The 26,254-nt window shown below is 46.8% G+C and overlaps 1 protein-coding gene across 6 annotated transcripts; it reads left to right on the top strand.

Annotated features, from left to right (window-relative positions):
• Positions 1 to 1,142: 1,142 nt before the first annotated feature.
• CAMKK2 (calcium/calmodulin dependent protein kinase kinase 2) lies at positions 1,143 to 25,457 on the top strand. 6 transcript variants are annotated; one of them, XR_009152189.1, is made up of 16 exons: positions 1,143 to 1,315; positions 7,734 to 8,316; positions 10,239 to 10,286; positions 10,496 to 10,549; positions 10,903 to 10,954; positions 12,002 to 12,135; positions 12,819 to 12,855; positions 14,503 to 14,524; positions 15,481 to 15,569; positions 16,431 to 16,630; positions 19,344 to 19,397; positions 20,293 to 20,366; positions 21,092 to 21,179; positions 22,626 to 22,848; positions 24,351 to 24,457; positions 24,994 to 25,457. XR_009152189.1 is itself a non-coding variant. In XM_058158196.1 (16 exons), exons 2-16 carry the CDS (start codon positions 7,915 to 7,917, stop codon positions 25,067 to 25,069), a joined length of 1,569 nt encoding a protein of 522 aa, XP_058014179.1. In that variant the 5' UTR covers positions 1,144 to 1,315; positions 7,734 to 7,914; the 3' UTR covers positions 25,070 to 25,457. The 6 variants fall into 6 exon arrangements, 4 of the variants coding, with proteins under 4 accessions (XP_058014179.1, XP_058014181.1, XP_058014178.1 ...); XR_009152190.1 differs by having other exon boundaries at positions 24,991 to 25,099; XM_058158196.1 differs by having other exon boundaries at positions 1,144 to 1,315; positions 22,626 to 22,754; positions 24,991 to 25,457.
• The last annotated feature ends 797 nt before the right edge of the window (positions 25,458 to 26,254 follow it).

Genomic DNA, 26,254 nt, shown 5'->3' with positions numbered 1-26,254 from the left:
CTGCGTGGAGCAACTTTTAAAAGCTTGGCAAGGCCTGGATTGGTGGCGGGTGGGGGGGACCACCAGTTGCAGGAAATGGTGAAGCCGTTGCCTTTGTTCGCTCAACCCTAAAGATTGTGAGGGTGGAGGGGGATGAAGAGAGAGAGAGAGAGAGAGAGAAAAACAGAATTTCTTCATTGTGTTGCGACCCAGGCCTAACTAGGTAGTAGGAAACTCAGTCAGTGTAAAAACAAACAAACTTTATTCAAACAGCTGAGAATTAACTTCATTCTCAATGTAGTCCAACTAAATTAAAGCACATTCCTCCCAACACAAATTCCTCAGTCTTATCACCAACCTTGGTCCAATTAGGCAAACTGCTAAAGGCCTTTCTTGGCAACAGTTCAGAAGAGACAAATGCAACAAGACCAAGCTATCGACCAAGTTTTCCGGCAAAGGGCAATGACTTTGGGGTCCTTAGCGGTCTCTGAGCTTGGCTGTTTTCTTGCAGAAGTTTCATGACCCAACTAGGTAACATTATCAGTGCTACCAGTAGAAGGGAGTGGGATTTGTGGAAGCGGAGGAGGAGGGCAATGACTATGGGGTCCTTAGTGCTCTCTGAGCTTGGTTGTTTTCTTGCAGATGTTTCACTGCCCAAACTAAGTGATGCAACAATTGTGTTTCTTTCCGGTAATGCAGCCGGGACTATCCATCTGTATGTTTGTGTGTTTTTCCCCTCTTCCTCGTAGCGTGCAATCTTTCGGGATCTCTTCCCAGCCTTCTCCCTGAGGCTCCAGAGCAGCCTATCTCCCAGGGTTGTCTGCAGAGAATGCTGTGCATGGGCTTTGAGGCCAGGGACATCTATCTCATCCTCAGAAAAAGTTGGGGGGGTCTTTCATATTCTTCCCCCCCTCCACCCGCAACCTCAATCTCTGCAGTTTGCTCCTAAGAGAAAGTTCTCCCTGCCTGGTTGCCTTTTTTTTCCTGCTTCTCTGTGTAGGATGAATGCCAGGAAAAAAAGAGGAAAGTGGGGGGGGGGAAGGAAAGGAGGTTTGGGAGGTGGCCTGATAACAACCCCCTCCCCTCCCTCTGCACCAATCAGAGCCGGTCTCGACAGCCCAGCGGAGCCAATGGGCAGCCAGCTGCTTGAAGCCTGACTCTCACTTTCTAGACAGGAAAAGCTCCGGGCGCAGCCAATCGGGGTACAGCTGCCAGCATCTGGGGCATCTGGCTGCCGCTGTCGGGCAATGGAGACCTTCCCAGACAGGCTGCGGGAACCGCTGGGGCTGTAGCCGCCTCTCTCTCTCTCCTTTTGGCCGGTTGGAGCCACAGGCAGGTGGGCTGGGGTGATGGAGGTGGTAGAAGAGGAGGAGGAGGAAGAGGAAGGAGGGTGAGCCTGGGTTTGGTTGGCATCTTTCCTCCCCCCTGCATACTTTCTTCCTGGGGTGGGAGGGGGTGATGTGGGCTCAGGGGGGGTCAAAAGGGAAAGGATGCAGCCCCCTAAATTTTGCGGAAGGGGGCGAGACGCTTCCCACCTGCAACATCTGGACCGCTCCTAGGAGAAAGCATCATGTCCAGAAGGGCACCGGGAATCCCCCTTGTAGCAAACATCTGTCTGCAATGGGCCGGGAGAGCTAGGAAGAGGGGAATCTGCTTTAGGAAGGGATCCACTGGCAGGAGGATCCCCACCTCCCCCCGCCTCCGCTCTGGGGAGAATAAACCCCAGCCCCTTCCAAGGCTACCCGTACTCTTTCTTTCTTCCTTCCTTCCTTCCTTTTTTTTTTTCTTTTTGGTTGCCATAGTGCAAACCTGAAGAAGGAGTTGGCGGGGGGGGGGGAACTGATGCTCCCACATCCCTCTTTGGGTCTCGAAGGACTGCGCTGAGCTTTTTTTCTCTTTCTTTCTTTCAAACTTTGGTTTGGGGGTGTTGTTGAACTGTAGGGTATGTGTGCCGAGCGTTGAGGACACGGCTGGGCAGGGGGGAGCCCCCATCTAGAGCACGGGAGTGGGTGGGTGGGGGTGGTAGCCCGTTCTGCTTGCCTCTCGGTGCAGAGGGGACGTTCTGGCTGGGGGCCGGGTGGGTGGTGGGACAGATGGCAAATTTGACATTTACGGAGGGCGGTTGAAATCCATTATTCGCGGGCCGATGAGCATGTTCTTTCTGGTCTCGTTCGGTTAAACTTGGCGTCCCGAATGACCCGGGCAGGATTGGGACCTGCCAGGTATCTTGGAAGGAGGAATAATCTGAGGTTTGTTTAATCGCGGGCAGGCAAGCGAGCAAGCGCGACGCTAACAAAGGCTCGGGTTGGGTACGTCTTGAGGTTGCCAACGCTTTGACCGATGGTGCACAACTTCACTCTTTGCAAACCCCTTTAAGGAAGTTGTATCTCAACCTTGGGGGCTTGAAGTGGGGTGGGCCACAGCTCCCAGAATTCCTGGGATAGCTGGCTGGGGAATTCTGGGAGCTGAGGCCCACCCCTCTTCAAGCCCCCAATGCTGAGAAACACCGCTTTAGCACGTGTATCTTTAACGTGGTTTTGCACCGTGAATCCTTTTGCCCAGAAATTTGGGACAGAAATTAAAACAGGCCGGCCGGCTCCTCGCCTTCCCATCAGCGAGCAACCTGAGCGGCCTTGTGCATTGAAGGGGAGGCGATGTGTGTCTTTCACACACCCGGCCTGGAAGGCACAGCGCTCCGGCTGAACGGCTTGAGCTTTCTTTGCTATCAGCCGGAAGGAGCGTGGCCGAATCCGGTTTTACCTGGAAAAAAAACAAAACCTAAGTGCCCATCGAGGCAAACTGTTAAGAGTGGGGGAGGTGTCCTCCCCATCTGGCTTCGTGGGTTGCAGATCTATGTGTAAATCAAAGCTGCTCCTTGTCTTGTTAGGATGCAAGAAATGATTTTTTTAAAAAAATAAATAAATAAATAAATAAATAGAGTGGAAGTTAATGTTGTGTTTGTTCAGGAAGCATATGGCTTTTGTCAACCGGTGCCTCCCGGCTCAAATATCCTCCTCTCAATTCACAATTGCAGAAATTCAGAAATAAACCTCTTTCTCTGTTGGCACTCGCTCCTTAAATTCTGGGTTTCTTTTATGAGCCAAAGCGGCTACCGCTGTTGTTATTGTTGCTATTATTTTCAAACATCCTTGAGGCTTGTTTCCGATAGGTAAAATGGACCTCCTGAGCAGTTCTGCGTAGATACACGCCTCCGGTCCAGGTCCTTGAGAGCTGTATAGTGCAGCTGGGATATGTGTGGGTGTGGGTGTGGGTGTGGGGCTTTGGAGGAACCTAGCCCTTTCTGAATTCTCCAGCACAAGATTGGATCTGCAGCAGGCACGACAAGTCCAAAAACTGGAATTTGGGATGGATAGAATAGAATAGAATAGAATAGAATAGAATAGAATTGAATTGAATTGAATTGAATTGAATTGAATTGAATTGAATTGAATTGAATTTTTTATTGGCCAAGTGTGATTGGACACACAAGGAATTTGTCTTGGTGCATATGCTCTCAGTGTACATAAAAGAAAAGATACCTTCATCAAGGTACAACATTTACAACACAATTGATGGTCAGTATATCAATATAAATCATAAGGATTGCCAGCAACACAGTCATACAGTCATAAGTGGAAGGAGATGGGTGATGGGAACGATGAGAAGATTAATAGTAGTGCAGATTCAGTAAATAGTATAACAGTGTTGATGGAATTATAAATGGGAGAAGCAACAAGAGGGAGGGAGGGAGCGATGAGAAGGAAGGAAGGAAGGAAGGAAGGAAGGAAGGAAGGAAGGAAGGAAGGAAGGAAGGAAGGAAGGAAGGGAGAGAGATAGGAAATAGGAATAACAGTAAGGGAGGGAGGGAGGGAGGGAGGATGGAAGGAAGGAGATGGGAAAGGAAGGAAGGAAAAATGGAAAGAAACAGAAAGAAGAAGGAAGGAAGGGAGAGAGGAGATAGGAATGAGAGGAAGGAAGGGAGGAAGGAGATGGGAAAAGAAAGGAAGAAAGGAAGACGGGGAGGGAGCGAGGAAGGAATGAGATAGCAATGAGAGAAGGGATGAAGGAAGGAGAGATGGGAAAGGAAGGAAGATAGGGAGGGAGAGAAGGAAGGAAGGAAAAATGGAAAGAGAGAGAAAAAAGAAAAGGAAAGAAAGAAAGAAAGAGACAGATAGACAGACCGATACTTTTGCAGAGGTCCTCCTTGTGCTTTGCTTCTTTCCCAGTTGCCTCTCTCTCTCTCTCTCTCTCTCTCTTCTTCTCCCGTTTATCTCCCATTCCACCCACCCCTCCTTTTTGCAAGCTGCAAAGTCTTATCTCTCCAGATTCCCCACATTCCGTGGGCTGACGAGAGAGGGAGGGAAGAGGGAGTGCCCGGGGAAGGAAAAACATGTGGCTTGGGCAAGTGTGCCATGAGTTGAAGGCCGGGCCTTTTGTTATCCTTTCCCTTCGGGTCCTCCCCCCATTTTTTGTTGCAAAGAACTGTCTTTTCTTCCCAAGCTGTGTGGGATGGAAAAGAGGAGCGAATTAAGTTTCAGATTTTGTGTGGGATCGGAAACGTTCCCACAGAAGCCTGTTTAGAACAGGAGTCTCCAACCTTGGGGCAACTTTAAGACTTGGGACTTCAACTCCCAGAGTCCCTCAGCCAGCAAAGCTGGCTGAGGAACTCTGGGAGTTGAAGTCCACAAGTCTTAAAGTTGCCAAGGTTGGACACCCCCCGCCCACCCGTTTAGAAGGTCGTCAGATAAAGGAGCAGGAGGAAAGCTTGCAGGCAGCTCAGAAGGACAACTTCTGGGAGGTGTAACTCAAGCATTGAAGACCCGGGAATCTTCTTCCTTTCGTTCACATTGCTCATTGCTATTCGCATCCATCCTCAGAAAACTTAAGTCTCACCAGATGCTGCATTTCCTCCACCAGGTCTGCAGAGAAAGTAACCGATCCGGACCGGATCAACCCTCATCCCTTTTTCACGCAGGTCGTCCGTCCGTGGTCCAGCCACAGGTCCATCCGTGGTCCAAGACTTCGGTGGTAGCTTTTTCCGAAAGGCCTCCCTTAAAGCAGCGTTATCCACACTTGGACCAACTTTTAAGACGGGAGGACTTCAACTCCCAGAATCCCCTACCTAGCATTCTCAAATCCCAGCTCCCAGAATTCCCCACTTTTGCCACAACGGTCGAACTCCCGGGGAGTTCTGGGAAAGCTTGTTTTGAGGTCCTAGGACAGTGATGGCTAATCTTTTTACCATTGCTTGCTAGGAGTGTGGGGGGAGGTTCGTGTGCATGCATGGCCACACCCATAATTCTACGCGCCCTGTGTATGCAGGCGCTGCCCCCGCTTCCCCCCCCCCCGCTCCTGGCATGCGATGACACGGTTTTCTCTCTCCCCAGGCTCCAGCCTTACCAATCGCACTTGGCCAATAAAGAATTCTATTCTATTCTATTCTATTCTATTCTATTCTATTCTATTCTATTCTATTCTATTCTATTCTATTCTATTCTATTCTATTCTATTCTATTCTATTTTCTTATTCTAGTCTATTCCCTATTCCCTTCCCTTCCCTTCCCTTCCCTTCCCTATTCTATTCTATTCTATTCTATTCTATTCTATTCTATTCTATTCTATTCTATTCTATTGTAAATTCTTATTCTATTCTATTCTATATCTGTGGGCTCGATCATAATTGAAACAAACTGTGGTTCTGCATCTACCATCAAGCCAGCCTGCTTTTTCCCCCCCCCCTCTGGTTTCTGATCGGTGACTGAATGTCATCCTTAATTCATCCTGGACAAGCCTTTTCATTATGCTTCATTATCTCTGCTCTCATTCTCTCCGAATTGCTTTTAAGCATCTGCATAATGGCTTTTGGGGAAATTTCAGAACTCTGCGGAGAATAGAGAGAGCGCTATGGTGGGGAGTTTTTTTTTTTAAGCTCATCCCAACTGGTAAAAGCAGCAGTCCGAGGCTATCTATCGAGATAATATTCAGCGCAAAAGGCAGTTTTCCTGCAAGCATTTTTCCCCCCCCTTCTTCCGAATTTCTAAAGAAATTCCCGAGCCTTCTTGCTAAATAGAGCACAGCGTGGCTCCGTGGCTGAGACGCTGAGCTTGTCGATCAGAAAGGTCGGCAGTTTGGCGGTTTGAATCCCTAGTACAGATCTCTTTGCGTGTGTGAGCAGGGGGTTGGACTAGATGACCTCCAAGGTCCCTTCCAACTTACTGTTCTTCCAGCTCGATCCTGGAGCTCTTAAAACCCATGGGAACCCCAGTCTCCTCCTGCCCAAATCTCAGCATCCCTCGGGCCTTCAGTGCCTCCCCTCTTCAGCCTGATGTTATCTGCCTGAAAACCGAGAGATTTCTCTCTCTTTTTTTTAAAAAAATTGTTCCATTAGGAATCTAAATCGGCCAGTCTCCTGTTCCGCATGAGGAGGAAAAGGGTGGGTGTTTGGAAGGAAGAAGAGAGTGACGATAGAAAGAGTGATTGGCACCTGTCACTCCACCTGCCCACATTGCTTTCCTCGGCTTAGGATGAATTAACCTGATGGGTGGTTTTCTCTTGTCGAGATTCAGAATTGCTTGGCCTGAGGGTGGAATTTGAACAAGCGTTTCAAAGGGTGGCTCTAATTTTGATGAGTCCTTTGCTTCCTCTTTGGAGTGTTAAGAAAATTACTCCTGACATCTTTCTAAATCTAGCCTCTGGTGGCTCAGCAGACTAAGTCTGTGTTATTAACAGCAGCTGCTTGCAATTACTACAGGTTCAAGCCCCACCAGGCCCAAGGTTGACTCAGCCTTCCATCCTTTATAAGGTAGGTAAAATGAGGACCCAGATTGTTGGGGGCAATAAAAGTCGACTTTGTATATAATATACAAATGGATGAAGACTATTGCTTAACACAGTGTAAGCCGCCCTGAGTCTTCGGAGAAGGGCGGGATATAAATTCAAATAAATTTTAAAAAAAAATTCCTGCTTATGGTTTCTCGCGGTTGAGAGAGAAGCGAAAATGAGTTCCTTTTATTTCCCTTCTAAAATCTGCGTGAGTAAAAAAAAACACACCAAAAACCTGTCGACATGAAGTATGCCGGACTGTAGCTTCTAAGAATTGCAATTCTGGAACTATAGGAAGGCTCCTGGACTGAGTTTTGTTTTTCTCTGGTTTCTTCCTGTGGATTCAGCTCCCAGATCAGGGTTTCCGATAGCAGAGAATCTCAGTAGCTCGGGGTTGACCTGAAGCGTCCATGGTGCTCTCTGAGCTTGGCTGTTTTCTTGCAGATGTTTCATGACCGAACTAGGTCACATCATCAGTGAGGAGAGGAGGAGGAATGTGGGGTCCTTGGTGCTCTCTGAACTTGGGGGTTTTCTTGGAGACGTTTCATGACCCAGCTAGGTAACATTATCAGTGAGGAGAGGAGGAGGACTGTGGGGCCTTTGGTGCTCTCTGAGCTTGGTTTCTCCCTTGCAAACGTTTCATGACCCAACTAGGTCACATCATCAGTGCTGCAACAAACCCTGATGATGTCCCCTAGTTGGGTCAGGAAACGTCTGCAAACAAACAACCATGCTCAGAGAGCACCAAGGCCCCCACAGAATGTGGGTTCCTGTTGTGACCCCATATTGGCTGGATAAACCCATCGTTCTAAGCCATGATAAGAGTTGATTCATCTCACGTGCATTACAGCTTTTTGCCGACTGTAGTTTTTGGCTTAGCCTGTTGTCCCTCTCGAGTTCAGCTGCTCGCTCTTCTCTCTCCCTTCGTCCAGATCCAGCTTCCAGGAGAACGGCCGCCGCAGCATGGGCATTCAGCTGGCCAGCACATAATGCTCCCATGTGCCTCCACCTGGCCTGTCCCCGCGGAGCGCCTTCCCTGCCCTGACTCCCTCGGCCATGCGCGAGAGGAGCCTTCCTGCTTGACGGATCTACAATGTGACCTCTCGCAGCACCATGGAGTCCTTCGTGGTGGTAGCGGAGTGCGACTCTCCTCCCAGTTCCACGCCGGGCCAGCCGGAGGGCCTGGTGGAGGAGGAACCCATGGAGCCGTGTGAAGAGCAGGCCCTCCTGGCCCCAGGCCCTGGAGATCTTGGAGAACCAGGCCTGGCCATCCCTTCGGGGACATCCTCCAGAGAGACCAGGGAACCTTGGATCAAAGTCAACTTTTCAAGTCGCAAGCTGTCTCTGCAAGAGAGATCTCCCTCCGTTCAGTCCCCCAGCGGGAACCTGGGGGTCAACGGGCGCTACATCTATCCTTCCCTCCCTTACTCCCCCGTCACCTCCCCACACTCCTCCCCGCGGCTGCCCCGGAGGCCCACCATTGAGTCCCACAGGGTGTCGATCACGGGGTTGCAGGTAAGAGAAGCCACGTCCCGACAGCAGTTGGGGGGAAAACAGTTGGGTCGGTTCGCTCATTGTTTTGTAAAAGGAGAAGGAAAAAAGAAAAGGGGGAAAAAAATGAAAAAGAGGAAGGAGAAAAGGTGGAAGTGGGTGGGTGGATGGGGCAAAGATGCAGAAATAACGATAAGCGGATGAAGGAATCACAGGAATTGCGCGGCTGTTTTTCCAGTATATTGTTGGTAAGAAATGAACTGTAAAAAAAAAAAAAAAGTACGTTGAATTATTTTAGCAACAGTGAGAAAGGAATTTAGGGGCCGGATAGCTCAGGCTGGTAAGGCCTGTTATTAAGAACACAGAAGCCTGCAATTACTGCAGGTTCAAGCCCGGCCCAAGGTTGACTCAGCCTTCCATCCTTTATAAGGTAGGTAAAATGGGGACCCAGATTGTTGGGGGGGCAATAAGTTGACTTTGTAAAAATATACAAATAGAATGAGACTATTGCCTTATACACTGTAAGCCGCCCTGAGTCTTCGGAGAAGGACGGGGTATAAATGTAAACAAACAACAAAACAAAAAAAATTGGTTCTCAATGCCGAAAAAGTTGTGAATGGTCCAACACTGGAAACTTTTCAAGAAGAAATTGGACAGCCGTTTGTCTGAAATATGGTATACTATAGGGCAGGGGTCTGCAAACTTGGCTCTTTGAAGACTTGTGGACTTCAACTCCAAGAGCTTTGCTGGCTGAAGAACTCTGGGAGTTGAAGTCCACAAGTCTTCAAAGAGCCAAGTTTGCAGACCCCTGGTTTAGTTGATGCCTGCAGTTCTTCAATTAGCAACGCCGTTGCTAAACAAATCCGTCGGCTTCGCTTGTCAGAAGGTGACAAAAGGGAATCATGTGGCCCCTGGACGCTGCACACACCGTCATAACTAGGAACCAGTGGCTAAACATCCGAATTTTGATCACGTGACCCATGGGGATGCTGCGACGGTCATAAGTGTGGGGGGGAAAAGGGCCCCGAGTTCACTTTTTTCAGAGCCGTCGTAAAACGGACCAGCAAAGTCAATGGGGAAGCCTGGTTCACTTAACAACCGGGTGACTAACTTCGATCAGTTGCAGTGATTCCCTTAACCACCGTGTCAAGAAAGGTCGCCAAATGGCAAATGGCAAAACTCGGCAAATGTCTCGCTTAGCAACAGAGATCTTGGACTCCCTTGTGGTCGCAAGTGGAGGACGACCTGCAAATATAATATTCCAATATCTCAGGGGCTGCCACAGAGAAGTGGGAGTCGGGCTGTTCTCCAAAGCACCTGAGGGTAGAACAAGAAGCAACGGGTGGAAACTGATCAAGGAAAGAAGCAACTTAGAACTGAGGAGAAATTTCCTGACAGTTAGAACAATCAATAAGTGGAACGACTTGCCTGCAGAAGTTGCAAATGCTCCAACACTGGAAATTTTTAAGAAAATGTTGGATAACCATCTGTCTGAGATGGTGTAGGGTTTCCTGCCTGGGCAGGGGGTTGGACTAGAAGGCCTCCAAGGTCCCTTCCCACTCTATTGTTATTTATTTATTTATTTATAAATAAGTGTCAATATAAAACTATAGATAACCAGGTTATAATAAGGGCATAAACGAACGTGGCGCAGTTGAATGCCTTCCAAGTGTTTTGAAGTCAAGGTTGGAGATAATGGCAGCCGAAGTCGTGGGCAAGCCATCCCTATCAGATGCTTTTCTGTTTATGTGTGTGTGTGTACGTGTGTACTCACACCCACACACCACATGTTGGTGGCTTCTATGGAAACAAGTGGCAGTAACTTAACTGCGCGAACGGAGGAGATTTTGTGAACCCCAAGGGGAGGACGAAACGCAGCTTAATGGCAGGTTGCTTTGCTATCGATTTCGGTCCTTCATTCTGCCTCTGGCTTTTATCTTCCTCAGGATTGCGTGCAGCTCAATCAATACACTCTGAAGGATGAAATTGGAAAGGTAATCACACACACACACAAACACACACACATCCTTGCATAATCGTTGGGTATTTGGGATGGGGACCGCCTGGCCTTCTACCTCTGTTAAATAAACAGAAGAACCTGTCAATCATTTCAGCAATATTTAGGGAAACCGGTTGTTTCCCTCCTGTTTTCTTCACCTACCGTTTGTGTATGTGTGTGTGTGTGTGTGTGTGTGTTTCACAGGGCTCCTACGGTGTTGTGAAGCTGGCGTACAATGAAGACGACAACACTTACTATGTGAGTAAGCACTCACCGGCTGGCACGGATTGACTCGGGTTAACCTAAGACAAGGAGAAAGAAGTTTTTGAGCTATAAAGGAAGGGTGGAATTGGGAGATGAGTTTCGATAAGGGGAAATTCATAATTTTTGCCCAGCGCCGAATTAGATGGGAACTTAATTTATTTCATCCATCGATTGGTTTTATTCCTAGAACAATTGGCAATGCAGATCGAGAATAGCCTAGAAAAGAACAAGCAGTGCAGGAACTCATTATGAAACCATTTCGGAACAACCGGCAATTAATTTGGGAGGTTGCGTCGCAAGTTGTTTTGTTCCTTGGCAACTCAACACCATGTCCTTGTCTCCTGCAGGCAATGAAAGTGCTTTCGAAGAAGAAGTTGATGAGACAAGCCGGCTTCCCACGTACGTTGGGATGGGCAGGCGGCCGTCCAGGGGAGGTGGGTGGGGAGGAAGGAAATTGTTGGGCCTCGGTGGGAGTTTGCACTGCTCTACTATCCTCAGTCCAAGCTTGTAAACGGCATGTGGGAATGGCCTTGGGACGGAGGAAACTTAGATAAGGGACAGCCTAGCCCTCAGCTGCATAATGGTTAGGAGAAAGAAGCTCAGAAGATACTCTCTCTAGTTTCTCAGGATGTAAAAGAGAAGGGGGGGGGGAATTGCATTTTAAGACTTACAAATTTCTGTTACTATAAAATTGTTGTGGCCCTCCAGCAGAATTGGACAGTGAGGAGGTTGGGGAGGAACTTGGGCCAGTCCTGGGGGGCTGGGGAAAGCTCAGATGAGGGCTCTGCATTGGAGGCAGAGAGGGGGCCAAGGCCATCTAATAGTTATGTGCAGCCTTCGGAGTCTGACGTCAGCGAGGCAGAAGAACAGCAGGAGGCTCTTCCCAGTGTGCGCATGCGTAGAGCTGCCAGAAGACAAGAACAATTAAGGAAACAGGGTCGACTTGGGAGTAAGGCTTGGAGATGATTGGCCCCTCCCATAAGACATGAAAGAAGAGCAAACCGGAGGTGAGCTTTTGCAGGAAGCAATTAGTTCATCTGGCCGATTCAAGATTTGAAACTTCTGGTTTGTGACTCTGTGCCAAGTTTGGCCTTGCCCTATGTCTGGAAATTAGCTCTTTGGCAGCGTTCCACGTGAGATAAGTGGGTGTTGATAACCTTCCTCTGAAAGACTGTTTATCAAGCCTTGCGGACTGTAAATGAAAGTAATTTAGAGTCGGATAAATAAAAGGTTTTGCGGGACTAAGACTTTGCTTCATGCTTTCTAAGGAAGCCTAGGTCAGAACAAAAATTGGATTTGCTCACCTGGTGGTCTTTCGTCTCTGGGCTACCTGCTAAGGCTGACCAAGCCACTCTCTCCCCCAGCCCAGGTTTTCCCAACGGCATTGATCACAGGTTGGTCCCGTCCCCCCCACCGTTCTCATCACCTCCGTATCTTCTCCCTTAGGCCGCCCTCCTCCTCGCGGTGCCAAACTGCCCTTGGAAGGTTTCTGCCAACCTAGAGGACCCATTGAGCAGGTCTACCAAGAGATCGCCATCTTGAAGAAGCTGGACCACCCAAACATTGTGAAGCTGGTGGAGGTGAGGCTGATCCTTGAACTGGAGGCATGGGGGTGGGTGGGTTTCCAGAACGTGCCTGTAGTGTTGGCATATCGCATGCCAGTTTAATGGCATTTTTCATACGGGAATGTGTGAGCGGATAGGTTTTGTCAAGAGTGTTTACAGTGTAACTACTATTTTGAGGCAACCCAGGAGCAAAATACAGGACACAGAAGTTTGTCTTACAAACAGTGGTTTATATACAAATTTTCTGTATACATGCATACACGTGGTCGGCACATACCAGGCAAGCAATCATTCTTCAGCTCTACACAGAGAACTACAGTGCAGATAGAACACAAGGAGGAGAGTGCTACACGAGGAGAGAGAGAGAGAGAGAGAGAGAGACGCCCTCTAATGGCCTCCCTTATATAGACATCTTCTTAAAGCGGCAATAACCCTGCTGACTCATCCTCAGTCTTAAAGGGGCAATAACCCTGCTGACTCATCCTCCGTTCATCATCCTAGTCCACAGCCTTATAACGGCTGATCAGCTTTAAATCTACATGACACTGACAGGTTTCAATTATGGGCTCACTCCATCCACCAGACGTTAGTGAGAAGTTTCGGTTTCCAACGTTAAAATCTGTATTTACTAGGGGAATTCCGTGGCGTGAGTACAGCTAAGATACAGTGTCCCGTTTTGTCTTTCTCGTTGCCGGTAGGTACTGGATGACCCCACCGAAGATCACTTATACATGGGTAAGCCGTCACCTGTTCTCTATCTCTTTTGATATCCCGAAAAGGGAGGAAATAGGGTTTCTTCCTGCCCAAAAATGTTGCATTCCTTCCGGCTTGTCTTCAACCTTGGAGAGCCAAAGGATCTCAAAATCCTTTAGAAGGGTTATAGATCTGGTTGGCAACAAAGGGATCCTTGTTGGTGCGCTGCTCTAAATCAGAGTTTCCAAGGTTGGCCGCTTAAAGACAGGTGGACTTCGTTTCCCAGAATTCATAGCTGGCTGGGGAATTCTGGGAGATGACGTCTACCCGGGAGACAAAGCCCACCTTCAAGTAGCCAACCTTCAGAAACACCGCTCTGAATCAGGGGTCTCCAACCTTGGCAACTTTAAGACTTGTGGACTTCAACTCCCAGAGTTCCTCAGCCAGCAACCTTGGCAACTTTGAAGACTTGTGGACTTCAACTTTGCTGGCTGAGGAACTCTGGGAGTTGAAGTCCACAAGCCTTAAAGTTGCCAAGCTTGGAGACCTGGCTGAGGAATTTTGGGACTTGAAGTCCACAAGCCTTAAAGTTGCCAAGCTTGGAGACCTGGCTGAGGAACTCTGGGAGTTGAAGTCCACAAGCCTTAAAGTTGCCAAGCTTGGAGACCCCTGCTCTAAATACTGGGCTGGATCTGGAGGAGGAAAAACTAAGACTCGTCTGGAATTCCTGCTTTGAGGGCCCAAAAATGAAACCCGGATCGTTGCATTAACCTTGGTCTGAAAAGGACAGGCTGCTTGCTGCGCCGCCTTCCTTTCCTAGCCTAGCCAAGAATTCTGCCTGAATAAAAGAAAAGCAGCATTCGGCGCTCTGCAGGGCGGCCTCTCCAACACGCTTCCTACACCAGGACCTGGTTCCAGATGGAAGCGAGACAGAAATAAGTGGCGAACGGCCCTTCCTTATTTCATCCCTCCTTGTGCCATCTGGTGTTTGTTGCGTGTTGCTGTTTTCCTAATTAAATTTGATTTTGCAGCCCAACACAATTCTCGGCTCAGCCAGCCGGGCGTGTATTCCTTCCGTTCGCTCCTCTATTAGAGGTCAGGAGGGATTTCAGCCACTTCCTATATAGTTCTTTAGCCCACCCTGCGTATCCCCCTACAGTTGACTTGCCGTCCACGTTGCCATGACTTCTAAGTAGATCAAAGAGGGGTTGAATCAGGGATGGGCTGCTAGGGGTTCGGGAGAACCTCTAGCTAAGATTCTGTGCAGTTCGGAGAACCTTCAAATCCAACTCCTGGCTGGCCCCGCCCACCCCTCCGCTCCCAGGCGTCCCCACGCAGCCCGTTTTGGATGCAGGTAAGTGCAGGGCACGCATGGAGCCTCGGGGCGGGTGAAAAATGGGCCTACCGGAAGTTTGAGACGGCTTCCGGAGCCTGGGGAGGCCGTTTTTGCCCTCCCGGAAGCTCAAGAAAAGCCTCCAGAGCCCGGGGAGGGCAAAAAAAACACACGCACCCGGAACTGTGGTGCAGGATGCTGACTAGACCACACCCACCATGGCCACGCCCACCCAGCAACCAGGCAGAGAACCTCTTGCTAAAATTTTTGAAGTCCACTGTTTTTTCTGACGCAAATGTTTCCCCTTTTAATTAATGGCCTGCCTCTCTCTCTCCTTTTTTTTTTTTGCATTTCAGTGTTTGAGCTTGTGAAAAAAGGGTAAGACGATTATTGTTTTCATCGTTTCTAACTCATCGTGTGCATGTCGCGTGACAGAATAAGGGGAGAAATCGTTGCCCTAAGCATTTTTTACTCCCTGTAGCAAGGTGCGCCAATCTCTGTGACTTTTTAACAACCGTGGACTTCCACTCCCAGAATTCCCTAACCGTGGGGAATTCTGGGAGTTGGAAGTTCACACACCTCGATGGCTGGAGGGTTCTGGGAGTTGTAATCCGCACGTTTTTCTAGTCGCTGAGGTTAGAAAACGCTGCCGCAGATTCTCTGTTTCAAAATTTTGATTTCCCCACGAGGACTACAATATGACTCCCAATTTTTTTTAGCAGCGGTTGGCTCTGCGTCTTTGAGCCCTGAACAAACCAGGTTTAAAGTGTTCGCTATGATTTGTACAAACCACGACGGCCCACACTTTGCGCTGAGCCCGAACGTGGTTTGTTTACTTTTGGCTCGATGGGGGTGAGCCAATCCACGCTTTACAATTTTTTTTAATTTTTTTTTAAAATTTGCATTTATATCCCGCCCTTCTCCAAAGACTCAGGGCGGCTTACACTATGTCAAGCAATAGTCTTCATCCATTTGTATATTATATACAAAGTCAACTTTTATTGCCCCCAACAATCTGGGTCCTCATTTTACCTACCTTATAAAGGATGGAAGGCTGAGTCAACCTTGGGCCTTGTGGGGCTTGAATTTGCAGTAATTGCAAGCAGCTGTGTTAATAACAGACTATCTTAGCAGTCTGAGCCACCAGAGGCCCTAAATTTAATATTATGCAGGGTTGCTTGTTTAGCCAATTGTTTTGCTCCTGAGGGAATAAAAACCGCCGGTGCCAGGTGGACTCAAGGACTCAAGGAAAGGCTGCCTGTCCCTATTTTAGTGTCGGCTTCTCTTCCATCCAAACCGGTCCCCGATTCTGACTTTTATTTTTCCCTTTGCAGGCCTGTGATGGAGGTTCCCAATTTGAAACCTCTAACTGAAGATCAGGCACGATTCTATTTCCAAGACCTGATCAAAGGCATTGAATATTGTGAGTGTGTAAAAAAAAAAAAAAAAGACACAAAGCTCAGCACCAGACCCGGGTTGAATGTGGGAGCCTGTTTTTTCTCCCAAGGCTGGGCCTTATAAAGAATAGATTAGATTAATTAGATTAGATTAAACTAGGATAAAGGTAAAGGCACCCCTCACACATCTATGCTAGTTGTTCCCGACTCTATGGGACGGTGCTCATCTCTGTTTCAAAGCTGAACAGCCAGCGCTGTCCGAAGACGTCTCCGTGGTCATGTGGCCGGCATGACTCAATGCCAAAGACACACGGAATGCTGTTACCTTCCCACCAAAGGTGGTCCCTATTTTTTCCACTTGCATTTTTTTAACCTGCTTTCGAACTGCTCGGTTGGCAGAAGTTGGGACAAGTAACAGGAGCTCACCCCGTTACGCTGCACTAGGGATTCAAACCGCCGAACTGCTGACCTTTCGATCGACAAGCTCAGCATTTTAGCCCCTGAGCCACTGCATCCCTTCGAGATGAGATGAGATTAACACAGTTGGAAGGGACCTTGTAGGTCATCTAGTCCAACCCCCACTCTGCCCAAGCAGGAGACTCTGCACGATTTCTGACAAATGGCAGTCCAATCTCTTCTTGAAAGCTTCTGGGGATGAAGCTCCCACAACTCCCGAAGGCAACTCCGGTTCCATGGGTTGATTGTTCTCACTGATTGGAGGTGGTGTCTTTTGAACCATGTGCAGAGTAACACCTTTCTGCGTAGCCTTTTGTTAAATTTAATTTTTTGTTTTGTTTTAAATTAAATAGGAACTGCTCCCTTGTCCTTATTTTGCAAACCGGGCACCAAAAAGAAGCGAACGTCTCACGTTTAACCTTTCTCCGCAGTACACTACCAAAAAATTATCCATCGGGATATTAAACCTTCCAACCTCTTGGTGGGAGAAGATGGCCACATCAAGATTGCCGATTTTGGCGTGAGCAACGAATTCAAAGGATCGGACGCCCTCTTAACCAACACGGTGGGCACTCCAGCATTTATGGCTCCCGAGACCCTCTCGGAAACCAGGAAAATATTTTCAGGAAAGGTAAGCGGAGGGAAGGAAAAGTAGCTGGTGTGTTCCCGAGTTAACCGTGTTTTCCTAGCCTTCTGGTAGGAATTGAAAAGGTTTCTTCGAACTGACCCCTAATTCAAGCTGACACGGTCTGCAAACCCGGCCTAAAACAAACCGACGTAATCTGGGATTTTTGGCCGAGGGCGTCGTGTAAATCCTGACAATCGTGGCTTAGTTAAAGTTTGGTTAAAACAAACCTTAAAATTCTACAGTCTGTGAACCGAGTCGGTCGGTGATTTATTGTTAATTGGAGGGGGGGCGGCTTGGGGATTTATGTCCGTGCCAAAATTAGAATAGAATAACAGAGTTGGAAGGGATCCTAGAGGTCTTCTAGTCCACCCCCCTGCATAGGCAGGAAACCCTACACCACTTCAGTTGCGAATCAATTGTGAAGCTGTGTGGTCTTACGATCGACCGTTGGGTCTTAAGGCAGATCACTAGATCTTATGGCAGTTCCCCTATTTTCCCTGTAGAACTAGTTTGGTGTGTCAATATAATAATAATTTATGCCAGCCTTGGAAAGTGAGTGGAATGCAGACATCGCTGTATAAAGAGGCAAAATACCATTCTAGATATTTCTCCTAGTTCATAATAGTATCAGTGATAATAATGCAAGGAGCAAGCATTTTTGAAAAGCTAATGTTCTCTCTCTCCCTCCCTCCCTTCTCTCCTCCTCTCCCCCTTTCTCCCTGTCTCTCACTCCTCCCTCCCTCCCTCCTTCCTTTCCTCCCTCCTTCCCTTCTTCCTTCCTTCCCTCCCTCCCTCCTTCCTTCCCTTCCCTCCCTCCTTCCTGTCCTTCCTCCCTCCCTCCTTTCCTCCCTCCCTCCTTCCTTCCTTCCTTCCTTCCTTCCTTCCTTTCCTCCTTCCCTCCCACCTTCCTTCCCTCTCTCCTTCCCTTCTTCCTTCTTTCCTTCCCTCCCTCCCTTCTTCCTTCCTTCCTTCCTCCTCCTTCCCCCTCCCTCCTCCCTCCTCCCTCCCTCCTTCCTTCCCTCCCTCCCTCCCTCCCTCCCTCCCTTCCTTTCTTCCTTTCCAAGGCTTTAGATGTCTGGGCAATGGGAATCACGCTGTACTGTTTCGTCTTCGGACAGGTAACAAAACTTCCTTTTCTCTCTGTTTGCCAATTTTTCCGTTGGCCAGATGCCAGGCTAAAGAAAGAAAGCATTCCGTTTACAGAATCCAAGCCTCTTAATATTAAGTCAGGCAGAAATGAATGGCTCTCTCTCAATTGTGGTTTTTGTCATTTTCTTCCACTCCTTTCGGTTTGTCCATTTCCTCTGTGGGCTGAAATTCCTTTAAAAAAAAAAAGTGCTAAAACTCGAATGCATTTCCACGTACAGTTCTGCAAACGGGCAAGATTTCAGACTGTGTCATTTTTAATCCGTTTTTTTTTTTAAAAAATTTAAACTATTTTATTTTATAGACAAACAAACATTTAGTACGTCAATCATTCCTTCCATGTGTTTTCTTCATGGCTCCATTTTTTTTTTGTTTCTTCTTATTTCACTTCAATTTAATCTATTACCATTTTTTCACAAGCACAGTATTCTAATTATACCTCTTTTTTTTACATAATTACCCATTGCTTATCTGTATCTTTTTTCTAACCAATGGCAAAATTGGTCCCATATCTTAAAATATTCCGAATCCTCTCTTTCTTTGATCATCATAGTTAATCTATTCATTTCTGCACAATCTAAAAAAATTTTTTAATCCAGTTTTGCTAGCGCCACGGAAATACGCTTTTGAAAAAGGTTTCTTCGAACTGACCCTAATTCAAGCTGACACGGTCTGCAAACCCGGCCTAAAACAAACCGACGTAATCTGGGATTTTTGGCCAAGGGCGTCGTGCAAATCCTGACAATCGTGGCTTAGTTAAAGTTTGGTTTAAACAAACCTTAAAATTCTACAGTCTGTGAACCGAGTCGGTCGGTGATTTATTGTTAATTGGAGGGGGGGGCTTGGGGATTTATGTCCGTGCCAAAATTAGAATAGAATAACAGAGTCGGAAGGGATCCTAGAGGTCTTCTAGTCCACCCCCCTGCCTAGGCAGGAAACCCTACACCGCTTCAGTTGCGAACCAATTGTGAAGCTGTGTGGTCTTACGATCGACCGTTGGGTCTTAAGGCAGATCACTAGATCTTATGGCAGTTCCCCTATTTTCCCTGTAGAACTAGTTTGGTGTGTCAATATAATAATAATTTATGCCAGCCTTGGAAAGTGAGTGGAATACAGACATCACTGTATAAAGAGGCAAAATACCATTCTAGATATTTCTCCTAGTTCATAATAGTATCAGTGATAATAATGCAAGGAGCAAGCATTTTTGAAAAGCTAATGTTCTCTCTCCCTCCCTCCCTCCCTTCTCTCCTCCTCTCCCCCTTTCTCCCTGTCTCTCACTCCTCCCTCCTCCTTCCTTCCTCCTCCTTCCTTCTTCCTTCCTCCCTCCTCCTTCCTCCCTCCTTCCTTCCTTCCTCCCTCCTCCTTCCTCCTCCTCCCTCCTTCCTTCCTTCCTTCCTTCCTTCCTTCCTTCCTTCCTTCCTCCTTCCTCTTCCTTCTTCCTTCCTCCTCCCTTCTTCCTTCCTTCCTTTCCTCCTTCCCTCCCACCTTCCTTCCCTCTCTCCTTCCCTTCTTCCTTCTTTCCTTCCCTCCCTCCCTCCCTCCCTCCCTTCCTTTCTTCCTTTCCAAGGCTTTAGATGTCTGGGCAATGGGAATCACGCTGTACTGTTTCGTCTTCGGACAGGTAACAAAACTTCCTTTTCTCTCTGTTTGCCAATTTTTCCGTTGGCCAGATGCCAGGCTAAAGAAAGAAAGCATTCCGTTTACAGAATCCAAGCCTCTTAATATTAAGTCAGGCAGAAATGAATGGCTCTCTCTCAATTGTGGTTTTTGTCATTTTCTTCCACTCCTTTCGGTTTGTCCATTTCCTCTGTGGGCTGAAATTCCTTTAAAAAAAAAAAGTGCTAAAACTCGAATGCATTTCCATGTACAGTTCTGCAAACGGGCAAGATTTCAGACTGTGTCATTTTTAATCCGTTTTTTTTTTTTAAATTTAAACTCTTTTATTTTATAGACAAACAAACATTTAGTACGTCAATCATTCCTTCCATGTGTTTTCTTCATGGCTCCATTTTTTTTTTGTTTCTTCTTATTTCACTTCAATTTAATCTATTACCATTTTTTCACAAGCACAGTATTCTAATTATACCTCTTTTTTTTACATAATTACCCATTGCTTATCTGTATCTTTTTTCTAACCAATGGCAAAATTGGTCCCATATCTTAAAATATTCCGAATCCTCTCTTTCTTTGATCATCATAGTTAATCTATTCATTTCTGCACAATCTAAAAAAATTTTTTAATCCAGTTTTGCTAGCGCCACGGAAATACGCTTTTTGAAAAAGGTTTGGTGCAATTCATGTGCCTTTTTTACAGAGCAAGGCAGCTCCTTCACCACAATTGATCAATACACCCGTTGTAGGTGACCTAATTCTGGCTCAGGTTGTCGTAGAACTATTGCCACTCGCCCGGTGCGATTCGAAGGGGAACTCAGCCAGTTTCTCCTCTACAACACCCCCCCCGCCCCCAATTTGTACCAGCCATAATATCTCCCTCCCTGGATATTCTTTCTTCTCAGTGTCCTTTTATGGATGAACGAATCCTCAGTCTGCACAGCAAAATCAAGAGCCAAACGCTGGAATTTCCGGACCAGTAAGTAAGAATCCTGCGGATCTCCTGCAAACTCAAGGATAACAAAAGACGATTCCTGATTCGAAAAAGGGAAGCTTGAATTCCGGAAGGGCCCCTTCGCTTCACAGAGTAGAGGCACTGATGCTTTTAGAGGCATTGCAAGTCCTCAGCACCACTCTTTTCTCCTCTCCTTCCTCTTCTCTCCTTCCCCTTCCCATCCCCTACTCCTCGCTTCTTCCCCCCTTTCTAACCTTCTCTCCTACTCTATTTTCTCCTTCCTTCCTTCCCTTCCTTCCTTCCTTCCTTACTTCCTTCCTTCCTTCCTTCCTTCCTTCCTTCCTTCCTTCCTTCCTTCCTTCCTTCCTTCCTCTCCTTTTCCCTTTCTTCCGTTCCTCTCTCCCCTCTCATCTCCCCTCCTCTTTCCATTCCCTCTTCCTTGTTGTTTTTATTTTCAGTTCAATATTTTGCTTACTGGTATCCGAGCAGCCCCGATTCTCTATTCATATATACTCTCTTTTCAATTTCTCTTCCGTTTAGCTGGTTACATGTATATCACCACTGGGAATCGGTTCAGATCTGTGGGGGAAGGAAGGCCATGTTATTGGTCACAATTCAGATCATTGACCCCGACTTCCTTTGAAGGGCAGGCAGAGATAAACTCTTACCACTTGTACTACTTAGCTACCATAGCTCAACCCAAAAGGCATAATCGTTCTTATTTTATTTATTTTTTTAATTCATCCAAGACCAGACATTCCCGACGAACTGAAGGATCTAATAACCCAGATGCTGGATAAAAAACCCGAATCCAGGATCACCATCCCAGAAATTAAGGTCAGTTCATGGCCAGCCTCAGTTTACCGAAAACAGCAGAGGCTGAATTGAGTGGAAGAGGGGAAGTTTTAATATATTATAACCAAAGTGCCATACTCCTTAGGGTGTTTTTTTTTTTATTCCTAATTTTCTTTTTTAACTTTTGTTTCGTTGCCTCACTTTTCTGTATCTCTATTCTTTCATCTTTACAATCGGCCTGAAAAACGTGCAGTGTATTGATTCTGTATTTAATATTCCATATTTTTTTAAGATTCACGGTCGTGCATTTCCGAGGGCTGGCTTTATTAATTGCAATAATACACACACACATGCATAAAATCTCTCTCTCTATATATATATAAAAGCGAAATACCACTCACACATCATCACAAAATCTCCAGAATCGTAAAGCTTACAAACTTGAAATTTGGCACGTATGTTCCTCTTGGCTTCTAGGTGCTCACTAAGAAAGGATTTTTCAAAATGACCCTCAGAGCATTAGTATTTCTTATATTATTATAACACACTCTGATGCTAAGGAGTTCTACTCCCCCTCCCCACCTGAAAAGAAATCTGTTCCAAATGCAAAACACAAGCAGAGGAGAGGAGTTTCACTTTCAGTTTTACTTTCACAGCAGCAAGTAGGGGATAGGATAGGGGAGGCTTCTGTGGGGCAAGCCTGAGGGAGAGAAGGGGAGAAGAGAGGCCGATCGTAACTACTCATTAATTTCCAAGCTGTAAGTGTCAATTTATCAAGCCCAATCACATAATTTTGTAGCGGAGCATGGGTATTCAGCTAGCAAAGTTATATATAAAGTTAAAATCCTTACAAACATCCACTCAGTTCATTTATTCATCATCTACCAAAGCTTCTTCAATCATTCATCCAAGTTGGCTGGCCCTCTCCGGCGCTTGCCATCCCGAGAAATACATTTGGCAATCGGTTCCCCGCCTCTCTTACATTGGCATTAATTTTTAAACATCCCACTGCCCGCTTCCAACACCTTCAGTGCAGGTAGTCCTCAGCTTACAACGGTTCACTTAGTGACTGCTCGAAGTTACGACGGCACTAAAAAAAGTGACTTATGAGCATTTTTCACACTTAACAACCATGATCAAAATGCAGACACTTTGGCAACTGACGGGTCGCTGCGTCCCGGGGTCATGTGATCCCCTTTTACGACCTTATGACCATCGGGATACCAGATTCACTTAACAACCGTGTGACTAACTTAACCGCTGCAGTGTTTCACTTCACAAAAGTGACAAGAAAGCTTGTAAGAGGGGGCAACGCTCACGTAACAAGCGTCTCCCTTAGCAACATACATTCTGGGCTCAATTGGGGTCGTAAGTTGAGGATGACCTGCATGGCCAAACCTTTATGGGATCTTCTCTGAAATGAGCTGCCAACGCTTGTCTCTTTCTCTCTCTCTCTCTCTCTCCCTTCCCTCTTATTGGCGCCCCCAGCTGCATCCGTGGGTCACCAAGAATGGCACCGAACCGCTGCCGACCGAAGATGAAAATTGCACGCTGATCGAGGTGACCGAAGAAGAGGTGGAGAATTCAGTCAAGCACATCCCCAGCTTAGCCACCGTGGTGAGTGGACTTTGGATATCCCGTCCTGCGGTTGATGCGCTGCCAGCCTTTCAGGAGTGTCGATCCGACGTCTTTCAAATCGGCTCCGATTTCGGTAATGGCTTTGCCATTAAATTGTTATTGGTCTCTGCGGAGAGCCGGAGGGCTGACTAAGCGCTTCAAATGAAGTGGGAATAATGGACTCAGCCGGTCGAATTCTAGATTTACCCTGTGCGGGACATTGATGAAGACTGCCTCAAGAGTACAGGTAGTCCTGGACTTAAAACAGTTCATCTAGGCTGCATCAACAGAGGGATAGAATCAAGATCACGAGAAGTGTTAATACCGCTTTATAAGGCCACACTTGGAATACTGCATCCAATTTTGGTCGCCACGATGTCAAAAAGATGTGGAGACTCTAGAAAGAGTGCAGAGAAGAGCAACAAAGATGATTAGGGGACTGGAGGCAAACATATAAAGAACAGTTGCAGGAATTGGGTATGTCTAGTTTAATGAAAAAAAGGACTAGGGGAGACATGAGAGCAATATCTCAGGGGTTGCCCCAAAGAAGAGGGAGTCAAGCTATTCTCCAAAGCACCTGAGGGCAGGACAAAAAGCAATGGATGGAAATTAATCAAGGAGAGAAGCAACTTAGAACTAAGGAGAAATTTCCTGACAGCAAGACCAATTAACCAGTGGAACTGCTTGCCTCCAGAAGTTGCGAATGCTCCAACACTGGAAGTTTTTAAGAGGAGATTGGACAAACATTTGTCAGAAGTGGTGTAGAGTTTCCTGCCTAAGCAGGGGGTTGGACTAGAAGACCTCCAAGGTCCCTTCCAACTCCGTTATTCCATTCTATTTAGTGACCGTTCCAAGTTACAACGTCATAACAACCGTCATAAGCATGAATCAGTTGCCAAGCTCCTGAGTTTTGGTCACGTGACCATGGGGACCCTGCGACCGTCACAAGCGTGAAAAACGGCCATAATTTTTCACTGCAACTTGGAACTGCCACTAAATGAACAGTTGCTAAGTCCAGGACTACCTGTATACCTTGTTAACGCACAGAGGGCTGGTGCATGCGGAAGGGTGGATGCTACCTTTAAGAAAATCCTAAACCAAGTCAAACTCGCAAAGAATTCTGGATTTTATCTGCCATTCATTCTTTGACAAAGTTACCCGCTGCCTAGATTTTAATTTCACTGTAATGCAGTCTTCACCTTTCACTTAAAACCGAGAGCCCCGGGGGAATTAATTGCATCCTGTCTTTTTCAGAAATCCTTGTACCATATTTATCCTTTCCCTTCTTCCGCCACCGTTTCCTTTTGGTCTATTTCTGGCTTGTTAAGGTCCCTGGGAATGGGAATTGGCTTCTCTCCTTGGGAAGTTTGTTTATTATATATATCAAAGGCGTTTTACCTCTCTTTTTATCCTGGAAAGGTTCTCTGAATTGGCAGGGATATATTTAATAATAATAACAATAATAAACAGGAGAGGACACAACAACAAAGGAGATGGATGGAAAAAAAGAGAACCTGTTATTTCAGAGTCATAACTGTGAAAGCTGTGATTTGAGGATGGCTTGACGTAAATGCGGAAGTTATCTTCTGTTCTCAGATCCTGGTAAAATCCATGATCAGGAAAAGATCTTTTGGGAATCCATTTGAGGGGAGTAGAAGAGAGGAAAGATTTCTGTCTGCACCAGACCGACAGACTTACTTGATGTAAGTGCATAGCCTCCCTCCCTCCCTTCCATTTCTTCCATTCTTCCGTCCCTCCCTCCTTCCTTCCATCCCTCTCTCCCTTTTGTCCTTCCTTCCCTCCCTCTCTCCCTTTTGTTCTTCTTTCCTTTCCTTCCCTTCCTTCCTTCCCTCTCTTTTTTCCTTCCTTGCCCTTTCTTCCTTCCATCTCTCCCCTTTGTCCTTCCTTCCTTCCATCCCTCTCCCTTTTGTTCTTCCCTCCATCCCTCTCTCCCCTTTGTCCTTCCTTCCTCCCTTCCTCCCTTCCTTCCTTCCTTCCTTCCTTCCTTCCTTCCTTCCTTCCTTCCTTCCGCCTTCTCTCCCTCCCTCCCTCCCTTTTTTCTTGAGATTGAATATCTCTTAAAACTTTTAAAAGTGGGGTTGGAGAAAATTGCCCCAGATTTTCCTTCCAACAGGGAGCGCACTCTGTCTCCCACCCCACCCCCAAAAAAGCATTGCGATCTTTCCTTAAGGACAAAAACATTTGGGTTTTGTTGATCCTTGTCTTCCTTTCAAAGCAGAAAGCAAAGCAGCGAAGAGGCTTTCCGCGCTGCCAACGATCTGCCAAACCTGAGCGAAGACGACCTGCTTTCTTGAAGGAAAAAAACAAAAAAAAGACCCACACCCTTGCCCTTCCTGGAAAGGCGGGGGGCTCCTGGCTTGCTCGCCACTCGGGGTCTGTGAGAAGAGGGCGCCCTGCAGACGGTTGGGCCGGCTTGCCTTCCCCGACGTTGGTTCATTGTTTAAATAACCGAATGTAAAGGTTTTTGTGACAGCATGCTGTACAGATCAGAACCCATTCCCTCACCATCCAAAAAAGATCTCTGCCGATTTAAAAACAGGATGTGAGAAGCGAGGAGGATTATCTTCAGGCTCGCTGGCGGTCATCCCCCCCAGTTGGGAAGTATTGTGCTGAATTTCCGGGGGGGGAAAAAAGGGCAAAGCAAAGAAACTCACCAAAAATAAAACTGAGTTTGGAAAGAAACCGACATCTGCTCAGGCCAAATCCTTTGCAAAAACCATGGTCCGATATTTATATATATATATATATATATATATATATAAAATCTATCTATCAACGGGCGGCTAAACTACGGTGCTTCCTGCCAAACAAGGATCAAGAAAACGCTTGCTTTGGGTTGTTGTTTTTTTTAAAAAAATATTATTATTGTTATCCTTTTTATTGCATGGAAACCAAACCAAGGTCACACGTTTGCAAAAGGCTTCGCTTTTTGAGAGCAGGCGATTCAGTTTTATTTTAAGGGCGGATTTTGGAAGATTCTTGAGGTTTTTTTCCTTCGTCCGAAGCGAAAGACGGAAGGGACGCACGTCGCCAAGGGGCAAAGACCCTGCGTTTGAAGATGGGTTGCACGGTTGCGTTCAAGCACAAATGGCCAACAAATTGCATTTGTTTGGTGCAACGGTCTGCTTGGCTGGCAAAGCCCAGGCTCGTATTTACTGATCATAATTCTATACTTTATATCTGTGTTACTGTATAGCTACGTTCACAAAATTCAGGATTTTATAGCCATCCGGTGCTTGCTGGCATGTTTCATAGTCAAATAACTTTCAAGGATGGACTTAAGAGATTCCGCAGTTTTTCCAAGACTCTCCCAAGGACTTCAACCAAAACCAGATGATTATTATTATTATTTTTGCTGTTGAACACTTTTACGATTCGCTTACCAAGAGTAGTTTTACGTCCCGTTTTCCTCCGCACTTCCGAGTAGAAAGCACTCAGCATTATGTATTCCGGCAGAGTCCCAGCTCCTAAGGGAGGGA

This window comes from Ahaetulla prasina, chromosome 15 (assembly GCF_028640845.1).
Source record: "Ahaetulla prasina isolate Xishuangbanna chromosome 15, ASM2864084v1, whole genome shotgun sequence".
Taxonomy (NCBI): Eukaryota; Metazoa; Chordata; class Lepidosauria; order Squamata; family Colubridae; genus Ahaetulla; species Ahaetulla prasina.
Note: the sequence above shows the minus strand (reverse complement) of the source record. Positions and strands in the feature narration are given on the sequence as shown.

What these genes read in the sequence shown, in the direction of transcription:
- CAMKK2 (XM_058158196.1), top strand. Translation starts at nt 7,915, where the DNA reads ATGGAGTCCTTCGTGGTGGTAGCGGAGTGCGACTCTCCTCCCAGTTCC. An exon ending in TGAAGGATGAAATTGGAAAG is followed by an intron (nt 10,287 to 10,495) that starts GTAATCACACAC and finishes TGTGTTTCACAG; the next exon opens with GGCTCCTACGGTGTTGTGAA. An exon ending in TCACCATCCCAGAAATTAAG is followed by an intron (nt 21,180 to 22,625) that starts GTCAGTTCATGG and finishes TGGCGCCCCCAG; the next exon opens with CTGCATCCGTGGGTCACCAA.